Below are 12,899 nucleotides of genomic sequence, written 5' to 3' on the forward strand. Positions count from 1 at the left end.
TTTTGGTTCTCAAACTTGAAACAAACTATTACCATCCACAACGGAAGAACCCATGCCCGCAGTCCATAGATCAGAATTAGATATAGAAACACCTTATACTTACTGGTTTAGGTTGGGGAGCAGTACTGACTGAAAAGAAAAGAAAACCAAGTAAGAATTCTGGCATTCATCAGGCAATATAAACTAAGGCTCAGATAAAACACTCTACCAGAATGAAAAGTCTTTCTTACGTAGTCTACATTGCAGAAAAAACTTATTATGTTTAAATGACTTAAGCAGAAGCCATATTATTGTTAACATTTTTAAAGAAAATAATGCATAACAGAAATTGCCAAACTTAAAAAAAAAAAAAAGGTAGCATCAGTAAGTGCAAAGAACCAAGTTCCCATTTCTGGTTTCCACGACTAAAGCTGCTAAAATCACCTATTTTCCATTCCTATGCACTGCTTTAAATAGAAAGGGACAAGCAACAACCTCTTCACCTCAAATGCTATCCAGAATCTGTCAGTTTTAAAAGGGGAGTCTAGGTGACATCAAGAGCTATAGTAATTTGCTCTATAGCATGTCATGGATAACTGTAGCTTAGCTGGAAGGCAGATCTTCAGTCTTCCTCTTTTAAAAATATTTGTATAATAACTCTGGCTAAAAAAACACGTAATAAAAATTTATACTCTGGGTAAGTGTACATTCAGTGGTTTTAACACTATTCACACTGTTGTATAACAGCATCTGTAGAATGTTTTCATCTTGTAAAACAGAAACTACATCCATTTAACAACCAACTCCCCATTTCCCCCTTCTTTAGTCTTCCTTTTTAAAGGAAGTATATAACTAATACTTCAACTTGAGAATCAAACAAGTTCCTAAAAAGTGACACCACTAAAACTAAAATCTGTATCTCAAAAGAAAAAAAAAATCATAAAGCAGCCTTTATATATTTATTTATTTAATGTTATGTCTTGAGACAGGGTCTCACATTGTTGCCTAGGCCGGAGTGCAGTGGCACTATCACAACTCGTGGCAGCCTTGACCTCCTAGGCTCAAACAATCATCCTGCCCCAGCCTCCTGAGTAACTGGACTACAGGCATGCACCACCATGCCTGGCTAATTTTTTAAATTTTTGTAGAGACAGGGTCTTACTATATTGCCTAGCCTGGTCTCAAACTCCTGGGCTCAAATGATCCTCCCACCTCAGCCTCCCAAAGTGTTGGGTTATAGGCATCAGCCACTGTGCCTGGTCCCATAATTTATTTGGTATATAATACTGTATGGCACACTACTAACTGCTTCACCATTTAATCCCAACAATTCCCAGTGGAGGGAAAATAAAGCAAAATAACTCAGCTAAGGTTTCTCAGTGTAGGATGAAACCCAAATTCAAACCAACTGTGTCTACTCCAGTGTTTAAACCCAAACTCTTAATAGCAATGTTATCTTGTCCCTCTATAGACTACCAGTCCTATAAATGAGCATGTGTGATCACAGTAAGAGGTAAACACTTCAAAAACCATCAAATCATAAGAAAAAATATTTTTAAACAATACACACCAGCTTTTATAAGATACAACACAAAGACACAACAATATCTAGTTTTCTCCTTCCCCTATGGAAGTAACAGTGAGAATGTCTCTTGGAAGCTGATAATATTTCTTAAATATGTTATTATTGAAATGGATTGAGTAGTGTTTAATTCCCTGGTAACAGAATAAAAATAGAAATTTCTTTTAACTTCTAATGAGAGCAAAGTCCCTAAAAGAAAATATACCTGCAGATCCGGAAGGCGGAGGAGCTCCAGATCGCTGCCATTCTGTTGCTTCTGCAGCCAGCCTCCGAATGTACTGCTCATTCACTGACAATAAGATGTTCTCTGGTTTAATGTCAGTGTGGATGATACGGCACTTGGTATGTAAGTAATCAAGACCCTGTAACACCTGAATGGAAATAGAGTGGCAGACTTGCAAACACAAAATACAGGTTTTCTGGATAAGCAAGAGATTATAACAGGACATTAAAAAAAAAAAAAAAGATATGATAGAGTTTTCTATAGAGAATAAAAGCACCTTTTAAAAAAAGCACAAAGAAACTTTCTCAGAAAGATTTTTTTTTTTTTGAGACGGAGTCTCGCTTTGCTGCCCAGGCTGGAGTGCAGTGGCACGATCTTGGCTGACTGCAAGCTACGCATCCCGGGTTCACGCCATTCTCCTGCCTCAGCCTCCTGAGTAGCTGGGACTACAGGAGCCTGCCACCATGCCCGGCTAATTTTTTGTATTTTTAGTAGAGATGGGGTTTCACCATGTTAGCCAGGATGGTCTCGATCTCCTGACCTCGTGATCCACCCGTCTGGCCCTCCCAAAGTGCTGGGATTATAGGCGTAAGCCACCGTGCCCGGCCCTCAGAAAGATTAAACTATGAAAAAGGCAAGAATTTATTTACAATAAGAAATTCTTCAATGTTTTACAAAGCTAATTCTATTTGGAGATATTCTTCAACTATGTACATTGCAAAGACTGAGAATAAACATTCAACACACCCTCTAAGTGTTGTAATGTAGGTGATGACAGAGATTTAGATATCTTTAATTCAAATTTCCTCATTGATGAAGAACTGAGGTCTCTTGCCGCCCAGTTTGGAGCTCTTTCCAGGACATATTATCCAAACAAATTTTTGCCCCTTGAAGTATTAAAATTTTCCTGATGGTAAAATTCTATACTGTATATTGAAGGCTCTTTAGAAAATTAGAAAATTCCCATGAATCATGCTGTATAAAGAGATGGCAATAATCTGACATAGCAATTATCTATTCATGTAAAATTACTATTTGCAACCAGAACTTCTGGATAAGGGCTCCAATGTTCCCAAGTCAGGAATCTCAGCTTCCCTTTCTAATTATTATGGGAGGCAAACCTAGGCGAAAATAGTTATGTTAAAACATTTAAAAACAGAATAAGCACAATAAACTCTAAAGGTTGCATGAAATATTTAATTTTAGCAATTAAAATTAACTTTTTTTTTCTTTGAGACGGAGTCTTGCTCTGTCGCCCAGGTTGGCGTGCAGTGGCACGATCTCAGCTCACTGCAACTTGCAACTTCCGCCTCCCGGGTTCAACCGATTCTCCTGCCTCAGCCTCCCGAGTAGCTGGGATTATAGGTGCTTGCCACCATGCCCGGCTAATTTTTGCATTTTTAGTAGAGACAGGGTTTTGCATTGTTGGCCAGGCTGGTCTTGAACTCCTGACCTCAGGTGATCTGCCCACCTCGGCCTCCCAAAGTGCTGGGATTACAGGCGTGAGCCACTGTGCCCAGCCAATAACTTACTTTTTAAAACAAAAATTCTTTTTTTTGAGATGGAGTCTCGCTCTGTTGCCCAGGCTGGAGTGCAGTGTCGCAATCTTGGCTCACTGCAAGCTCTGCCTCCTGGGTTCACGCCATTCTCCTGCCTCAGCCTCCCGAGTAGCTGGGACTACAGGCGCCAGCCACCACACCTAGCTAATTTTTTGTATTTTTAGTAGAGATGGCGTTCACCGTGTTAGCCAGGATGGTCTTGATCTCCTGACCTCATGATCCACCTGCCTCGGCCTCCCAAAGTGCTGGGATTACAGGTGGGGGCCACTGCACCCGGCCTTAAAACAAAAATTCTATTGGAAAAAATAAACTCCTGACACTTTAAGAATATTAAAAAATCACTACAAGGTTAAGACTAAGATACATACTTGCTGAATAATTTTTTTGACACAAGGCAGTGGAAGCCCCTGATAATTGGACTTGATGATCCACTTGAGCAGATGGTGCCCCAAAACTTCAAATACCATGCAGATATCTAGGAATTCATTAAGGAGGAAAAAAAAAAAAAAGGCACAAAAGAACAGGGCAAGACAAGCTGTGAATTCCACCCATTAAAATATTATGTATTGTTTTCTTTCAGTATAAAAAGTTACAGAGCTTGAATGAATAAATATGTAGCTGTCAATATTCTAAAATTTCAAAGTCTAATTCTATAGTCAATGAAAGCATCCATGAAACATAAAATTGTGGGCGGTTGACTTATCAGTATTATTATGTACATTAAAATACTCAATGGTAAAAGAAAAAGTGAAACCTACATATGCAAATAGTGAAAGAAAGCACTAGGCTCAAGCTGTTGATTAGGTAAATTAGTTTCTTCCCTAATATCAAAATTGGTGTCCAGGGTAAAAATTCCCACACTCACAGTTTCAAAGCAAGGAAACACAAATCATTCCTTAACTATAAAAGAGACAAATGTACAAGAAAGACTTAAATCTCAAAAACATAAATGCCAACATTTTTTTAAATAGGAAACTTGCTTAATGCTCTGCAGTTTACAAAACTAATCTTGATTCCAGCGCCACCATGTGTTGTCCTTATGTATGAACAACCTGATGACACCACACAGTAGGAATACTCTGAGTCTAAAATTGTGCAGGGCACAACAGGGATTTTAGTAGTATCTTGATGTCTTCCACCCCCACTAGCTTCTACATGCAAGACATACATATACAGTAATGGTCTAGGCCCGTCTTGGCCTCCCAAAGTGCTGGGATTAGAGACGTGAGCCACTGCACCCGGCCAGACCATTTTAAAAAATAAAATTACGAGTTAATATATGAATTGAAAACAGAACAAGTCCACACTGATCTGAAAGTAAGTGTGGAGGCAGGAGGAAGAGAAACATCTTCTTTAGAGAAGAAAACCAAATAATAAATATATAAGGGATTACAGAAATAGAAAATCACTATTTTACAATCACTACAGTATATACTATTACTGATTCAGATAAGAATCAGTGAATACTAAAACGATATGTGAAAGACTGTTGGGAAAAAGGATTGTCACAGTGTCAAAATATCATTCCACAGATTGCTTATTAATTACAAAAAGAACAAAGTACCTTTACAATTGCGAAATCTGGAAGGCACTGCCTTAACCAAGTGATCAAACTTATTATCACCAATGATAAGCACAAATTCACATCATGTGCCTTCTAATGCAATATACTGAGAAGACTAAAACATAATCCATGTAATATGCTTGACAAACACGGTTAACCTGAATTTAATTATGAGGGAACAGTCAAACAAATCCAAACTAAGGTGGCATAAAACAACTAGCCTAGATTCTTAAATAAATCAAAAAAAAAAAAAAAAAAAGGCAATTTCATAAAAGAAACGTTCCAAATTACCTAAAATTAAAAGTACATGACAACTTCAAACACAGATCAAAATTACAATAAGAGGCTGGGCACGGTGGTTCAAGCCTGTAATCCCAGCACTTTGGGAGGCCGAGACAGACGGATCACGAGGTCGGGAGATCGAGACCATCCTGGCTAACACGGTGAAACTCCGTCTCTACTAAAAAATACAAAAACCTAGCTGGGCGAAGTAGCAGGCGCCTGTAGTCCCAGCTACTCGGGAGGCTGAGGCAGGAGAATGCCGTAAACCCAGGAGGCGGAGCTTGCAGTGAGCTGAGATCTGGCCACTGCACTCCAGCCTAGGTGACTGAGCGAGACTCCATCTCAAAAAAAAAAAAAAAAACAACAACAAAAAACAAAATTACAATAAGATAGCATCTCAAACTAATAAATGACTAAAATAAAAAAACTAAACATCACCAAATGTAGGTGAGGTTGTCCAACAATTAGAACTCTTGTATTATGCTAGGAGGAAGTCTAAAACGGTACACGTGCTTTGGAAAACTGCTTGGCAAATTCTTAAATATAAAACCTATGAAGGGCCAGGCATGGTAGCTCATGCCTGTAATCCTAGCACTTTGGGAGGCCGAGACAGGTGGATCCTTTGAGCCCAGGAGTTCAAGGAGACCAGCCTGGGAAACAAGGTAAAATCCCATTTCTATAAGAAAAATCCAAAAATTAGCCAAGTGTGGCGGCGTGTTCCTGTAGTCCCACCTACTCGGGAGGCTGAGGTGAGAGGATCACCTGAGCCCAGGAGGTTAAGGCTACAGTGAGCAGAGATCATGCTACTGCACTCTAGCCTGAATGACAGAGTGAGACCCTGTCTCAAAAAGAAAACAAAATACAAAAAAAAAAAAACCAAAAAAAAAAACCTAGCACCTATCAAGTTTTCTGCTTTAGCCAAGATGGAGTAACAGGGACTGGATTTATCTTATTGAAAAAAACAATACTCAAATAGACCAAATACAGAAACAACAGAAGACTCTGGACATTAGACAACAAGTACAGTGGTTCCTGAAAAAAAGAAACAAGAGCTGAACCCGGGGATTGCCCCATCTTATTGCCTTGAGGCTTTCCAGGTAGACTCCACAAGTTGAATCAATGAACAACAGAATTAGTTCAAAATAAAACAATTTGGAAGAATAATCCAAACAAATCCACACATCCACAAAAGAGTAAGCTGTGGGGGCAACTCAAATAGTTGAGAGTATGGAGAGACCAAGGCAGCTATAAATCACTGAACAAGGTATCAGAGAGGGGAGAGCTGCAGAAAGGGAGAAATTTGGAGATTTGCAGAGGGGGCCCGCCCCTTTAAGGATTCAGCAAAGCACATGTGTGTGAGGAAACTAGCAGAGGCAGAGAAGAAAAAAACATCTTAAAGGATTATAGAGAACAATGCCTAGCATTCGCATAGGGCTTGGAACAGTGCCTGTTCCCAGCAAAGAGACTAGAAAAATTCAGTCACAGGGTATTGGGTAGGATATATTTGGGAAGGTCTTGCCTCAGCAGAGGGAATGATTAGCTCTGGACTGAGCAATGCTTTGGATCCATCTAACAAATCATAAAAGTAAAATCTAAATGGATAAAACACTTTCCGAGTAACATAATAGCATCCCACAACAAGGCTCAAGAAGATTTACAGAAATACAAAACATCCCGCAGCCAACAAGGTAAAACTTACAAATGTGATCACCAGGCAATAAAACATATCCAAATTTAAAATAATCAGTCATGTGAAACTGACTCAGAACCATCACAGATGTTAGAATTAGACAAGGACATTAAATGGTTATTATAGCTGTATTCCATATGTTCAAAAAATTAAGTAGAGATATGAAAGGTATTTTTTAGAAGACTGAAAATGGGCCGGGCGTGGTGGATCATGACTGTAATCCCAAGCACTTTGGGAGGCCGAGGCGGACGGATCACGAGGTCAGGAGTTCGAGACCAGCCTGACCAATATGGTGAAACTTTGTCTCTACTAAAAATACAAAGAAAACTAGCCAGGTGTGGTGGCGCATACCTGTAGTCCTAGCTACTCAGGAGGCTAAGGCAGGAGAATTACTTGAACCCAGGAGGCGGAGGTTGCAGTGAGCCAAGACTGCGCCACTGCACTCCATCCTGGGCAACAGAGGGAGACTCCATCTCAAAAAAAAAAAAAAAAAAAAAGGACTGAAAATGAACTTCCAGAGACAAAAAGCGCAATGTGAGAGATGAAAACACACTGGATGGAATAAATGGCAGATTATTGTAGAAGAAAAAGATTAGTGAACTTGACGGCACAGCAACAGAATTAGTTTAAAAGAAAACAATTTGGAAAAATAATCCAAACAAATCCACACATCCACAAAAGAGTAAGCTGTGGGGGCAACTCAAATAGTGACCCCCAAAAAGGGAAGACAGGAAGGAGGTGAAAGTATGTGCTTTTTGCAATGAATCAACAAATCATAAAGGTAAAGATTCACCAAGTAGCAAAGCATACCCCGAAGTGCTTAGATTCTGGATATCATTTCCCACTCAACAGAATTAGGGTTTCTTAGAGAAAAACTGATTCTAGATTTAAGACAGGAAATTCACAAAGTGAGCCTGGAACATCTTGATGCCAAGTAATAAACTGCCAAAATGTCATACAGATCCTGACTCAGGTAAGAATCACAAACTAGAGAAGATTCTGAGAAGATGGTAGAGTAAGAAGCCACCAGAAATCTGTTTCCCCACCTAGACAACCAATGCATTGGCAGAATCTGTCTAATGTGATTCTTAAGAAACTCTGGAGTCTACTGAATGCTCACAACTTCCAGAAGAAGAGGCTTGGATAATAAATTATTATAAATGTTGGTCAATTTCAGCTCTTAGCACAGTGGCACCCACCTATCCCCTAATCCTACAGCAAGCAGCCCTGCACACAGTTTGTTGGAGCCACAGTGAGCAAAAAGGATCCTGTTCCAAGTATCAGAAAGGCGGGTGGCCATTTTTGTACCCCCGCTCCATTGTTTTAAGCCCCTCCTCTGGCTGAAGTGATCTTGCAAGGATTTATAGGGCCAGTGCCCTATTTCCTCTCCTTCATTTCTTTCTTTTTCCCCTTTGGGAGTTAGACATTAAGACTAGGACATTTATGGCCAGGCATGGTGGCTCACACCTCTCATCTCAGCACTTTGGGAGGCCAAGGTGGGCAGATCACTTGAGGCCAGCAGTTCGAGACCAGCCTGGCCAACATGGTGAAATGCTGTCTCTACTAAAAATACAAAAATTAGTCAGGTATGGTGGCATGCACCTGTAATCCCAGCTACATGGGAGGCTGAGGCAGAAGAATTGCTTGAACCCAGGAGGCAGAGGTTGTAGTGAGCTGAGACGGTGCCACTGTACCTGTCTGTGTGACAGAGAGAGACTCTTGTCTCTAAATAAATAAATAGACTAGGACATTCAAAAGCAACTGCATATAGAGGTAAAATCAGAAAGTGACTGTGCATGTCCAGGGAAAGATGCAGACTGAGCAAAGACCTTTCGTTTACGTCTCAGGCGGATCCTTGGAAGAGACAGACTACATAACAAAAACAAAAACAAAACACGGTCAGGCACAGTGGCTCATGCATGTAACCCCAGCACTTTGGGAGGCCGAGGCAGGATGACTGCTTGAGTCCAGGGGTTTGAGACCAGCCTGGGCAACATAGCAAGATCCCATCTCCACAAAAAATAAAAAATTAGCTGGGTGTAGTGGCATACAACTGTAATCTCAGCTATTTGAAAGGGTGAGGCAGGAAGATTGCTTGAATCCAGGACGTCGAGGCTGCAGTAAGTCATGACTGTGTCACTGTACTCCAGCCTTGGCAAGAGAGTGAGATCCTGTTTCAGAAAAAAATAAATAAATAAAATAACAAACCCCATCAAACCTTAGGGATATGGCCAAATCTAATTTCCAGAGTTACCATATCAGATTTAAAAGTCCAGTTTTCAAAAGAAAATCACAAGGCATATGAAAAAATAGTTAAGTACAGCATATTCAATTGACAAAAATAAATCAATAGATACTGTCCCTGAAAAAGACTTGATGCAGACCTACTAGATAAAGACTTTAAAACAAACGTCTTAAAGATGCTCAGGCCAGGTGTGGTGGCTCATTCCTGTAACCCTATCACTTTGGGAGGCCAAGGCAGGAGGATTGCTTGAACTCAGGAGTTCAAGACCAATCTGGGCAACACAGTGAGACTCCATCTCTACAAAAAGTTAAAAAATTAGCTGGGTGTGGTGGTATGCACCCGTAGTCTGGAGGCTTAGGCAGGAGAAGCACTTGAGTCTGGGTAGTCAAGGCTGATGTGAGCCGTGTTCCCACCACCACACTCCAGCCTGGGTGGTGTGAAGACCTTGACAGAGCAAGACCTTATCTCAGGGGAAAAAAAAAAAAAAAAGCTCAAAGAACAAAAGATGTGGAGAAAGTCAAGAAAACAATATATAAACAAAATGGAAATATTAATAAGGATAAGAAAAAAACTAAGAAGAAACCAAAGGAATTCTGGTGCTAAAAAGTACAATAACTGAAATAAAAAATTAACTAGAGGGATTCAAAGGCAGATCTGGGTAGGCAGAAGATAGGATGATGGAAATTATCAAGTGTGAGGAACAGAAAGAAAAAAGATTGAAGAAAAGTGAAGAGGCTTAAGGGACCTGTGGGACTTCATCAAGTAGACCAAATATACACTGTGGCAGTCCCAGAAGAACAGAGGAGGAGGCTGGGCACGGTGGCTCACGCCTGTAATCTCAGCACTTTGGGAGGCCAAGGCAAGTAGATCACTTGAGGTCAGGACTTCAAGACCAGCCTGGCCAACGTGGTGAAATCTTGTCTCTACTGATACACAAAAATTAGCTGCGTGTGGTGGTGTGCACCTGTAATCCCAGCTACTCGGAAGGCTGAGGCAGGAGAACAGCTTGAACCCGGGAGGCAGAGATTGCAGTAAGCTGAGATTGCACCACTGTACTCCAGACTGGGTGACAGAGTGGTGAGACTCCATCTCAAAATAAAAAAATAAAAAATAAAAAAAAGAAGAAACAGCCAGAGAGAATATTTGAAAAAAACAATGGTTGAAAACTTCTCAAATTTGATGAAAGACATGGATCCAAGAAGCTTAATGAGCATCAAGTAAGATGAACTCGAAGAGACCCACACCAAGACATGTTATAATCAAACTTTTGAAAGATAAAGAGGGAATCTTGAAAGCATCAAGAAGAGTGACTCTTCACATACAAGGGATCCTCAATAAGATTATCAGCAAGTTTCTCATCAGAAATTTTGGAGGCCAGAAAGCAGTGGGCCAATATATTCGAAATACTAAAAGAAAAATAATGTCAACCAAGAATCCTGTATTAAGCAAAACAGTATTTCAAAAGTGAGAGAAAAATTAAGACATCCCATGTAAACAGAAGCTGATCGAGTTCATTACCAGATGTGTCTTGTAAGAAATGGTCAAGGGAGTCCTATAAGGTGAAATGAAAAGACACTAAACAATAACACAAAGCCAGGCATCCATATGAAGAAATAAAGATTATCAATGAAGGTAAATACTTGAGTAATTATAAAAGCTAGTATTATTGTAATAATGGTTTATAACTCTTTTTGTTTTCTACATGATTTAAAAACCCAATATGTCAAATAATAATTATTAGTCTAAAAGCTAGTATAACTTTGGTTTGGTAGAATATATATATAAAAAAATGATCCAACTATATGCTGTCTACAAGAGACTCACTTTAGATCCAAATACACAAACAGATTAAAAGTGAAAGGTTGAAGAAAAGATTCCATGCAAATAGTAACCAAAAGAAATCAGGGGTGGCTATACTAATATCAGACAAAATAGACTTTAAATCAGAAAAAGTTGCAAGAGATAAAGAAGGATATTATATATATTAATAAAAGGTTCAACATACCACCAAGATATAACAATTATAGACATTTACATACTTATTAAAAGACCACCAAACTATATTAAACAAAAATTGACAATTAAAGGGAGAAATAGTTCTACAATAATAGTTGACTTTAATGCCACACTCTCAATAATGTATAGAACAAGCAGACAGAAGATAAGCAAGGAAATAGAGGACTTAACACAATAAACCAATGAGATCTAATAGTCATTTAACAGGTAGAGTTTCAGTTTTACAAGACAAAAAGGTATGAAGATGGATGATGGTAATGACTGCACAATTTTATGTTATGTGTACTTTACCACAATAAAGAAAAAATTAGACCAAAGAGGAAGAAAAACAATAAGAACAATAATAACAACCAGTAGTAGCAGTAGTTATAGTAGCAGCAGCAGCAGCAGACAAAAACAAAATAAAGCACAAGACATTTGGAGAGATTGAAACACTGACTAGAGAAACTTGTGACTAAAACTGGCCCCAATTTTTTTTTTGGTATAATAATTGCATTCAGGTTATCTTCTTAATTAACAAATCTTTTTGTCAGAGAATGCATCTTGTTCTGCCAGCCACACTGGAGTATAGTGGTGCTATCACAGCTCACTGCAGCCTCAAACTCCCAGGCTCAAGTGACCCTGCTGCTTCAGCCTCCCAAGTAGCTGGGACTACAGGCATGAGCTACCACGCCTGTCTAGTATTTTTTATTTTTGTAGAGACAGGGTCTTGCTACACTGCCCAGGCTAGTCTTGAACACCTCAGCTTCACAAGGTGCTGGGATTACAGGCATGAGCCACAGTGACTGGCTAGGTTATATTTTAAGAGTCCTTGCCGTTTAGAAATGCACTCTAAAACAATTACTGATAAAATGTTTAAGATTGGCTACAGAATTATCAAGAGGTACAGACAAAACAAGACTGGCTATAAGCTGATAACTCCTGAAATGGGTAATGGATCTGTGGGGATTTGTTAAACTATTCCTACTTCTTTACATTTGAAATTTACCTACAATACTGCTGGGAAAAAAATTTTTTTTACCCCCCTGGGGTGGAGTCTTGCTCTGTCACACAGGCTGGAGTGCAGTGGCATGATCTCAGGTCACTGCAACCTCCGCCTTCCAGGTTCAAACGATTCTCCTACCTCAGCCTCCCAAGTAGCTGGGATTACAGGCACGTGCCACCACGCCTCGCTAATTTTTGTATTTTTAGTAGAGATGGGGTTTCACCATGTTGGCCAGTCTGGTCTTGAACTTCTGACCTCGTGATCCACCTGCCTTGGCCTACCAAAGTGCAAGGATTACAGGTGTGAGTCACTGCACCTGGCCAAGAAATGTTTTTAAACAAGGAATTAAATAGGCTGGGCACGGTGGCTCACGCTTGTAATCCCAGCACTTTGGGAGGCTGTGGCGCGTGGATCACCTGAAGTCAGGAGTTAGAGACCAACCTCATCAACATGGCAAAACCCTGCCTCTACTAAAAATACAAAAAGTAACCGCACGTGGTGGTGTGCACCTCTAATCCCAGCTACTCGGGAGGGTGAGGCAGGAGAATCACTTGAACCCAGAAGGCGGAGGTTGCAATGAGCCGAGATTGAGCCACTGCATTCCAGCCTGGGCAACAAGAACGAAACTCTGTCTCAAAATAAATAAATAAATAAAAATTAAAAAGCAATTAAATAAAAAATTTATCAAAACAAGATTATTTAAAATGCAGATTACTTAAAAAGACTAAACATAAAATAGGATTGTAAAGCTATTCTCTTAATGTTTCTAGCTTT

The 12,899-nt window shown here is 39.7% G+C and overlaps 1 protein-coding gene across 2 annotated transcripts in view; it reads right to left on the bottom strand.

Moving 5' to 3' along the window:
• SRPK1 (SRSF protein kinase 1) overlaps positions 1-12,899 on the bottom strand; it is a 90,259-nt gene that overhangs the window by 38,741 nt on the left and 38,619 nt on the right. For both annotated transcript variants that reach the window (XM_007972817.3, XM_007972816.3), the window contains 3 exons: positions 3,712-3,818; positions 1,767-1,932; positions 104-129 (listed from right to left, as the gene is read on the bottom strand). In XM_007972817.3, coding sequence (XP_007971008.2) covers positions 104-129; positions 1,767-1,932; positions 3,712-3,818 — 299 coding nt within the window. The remainder of the gene's footprint in view (positions 1-103; positions 130-1,766; positions 1,933-3,711; positions 3,819-12,899) is intronic.

The sequence above is a fragment of the Chlorocebus sabaeus genome, chromosome 17, assembly GCF_047675955.1.
Source record: "Chlorocebus sabaeus isolate Y175 chromosome 17, mChlSab1.0.hap1, whole genome shotgun sequence".
Lineage (NCBI taxonomy): Eukaryota > Metazoa > Chordata > Mammalia > Primates > Cercopithecidae > Chlorocebus > Chlorocebus sabaeus.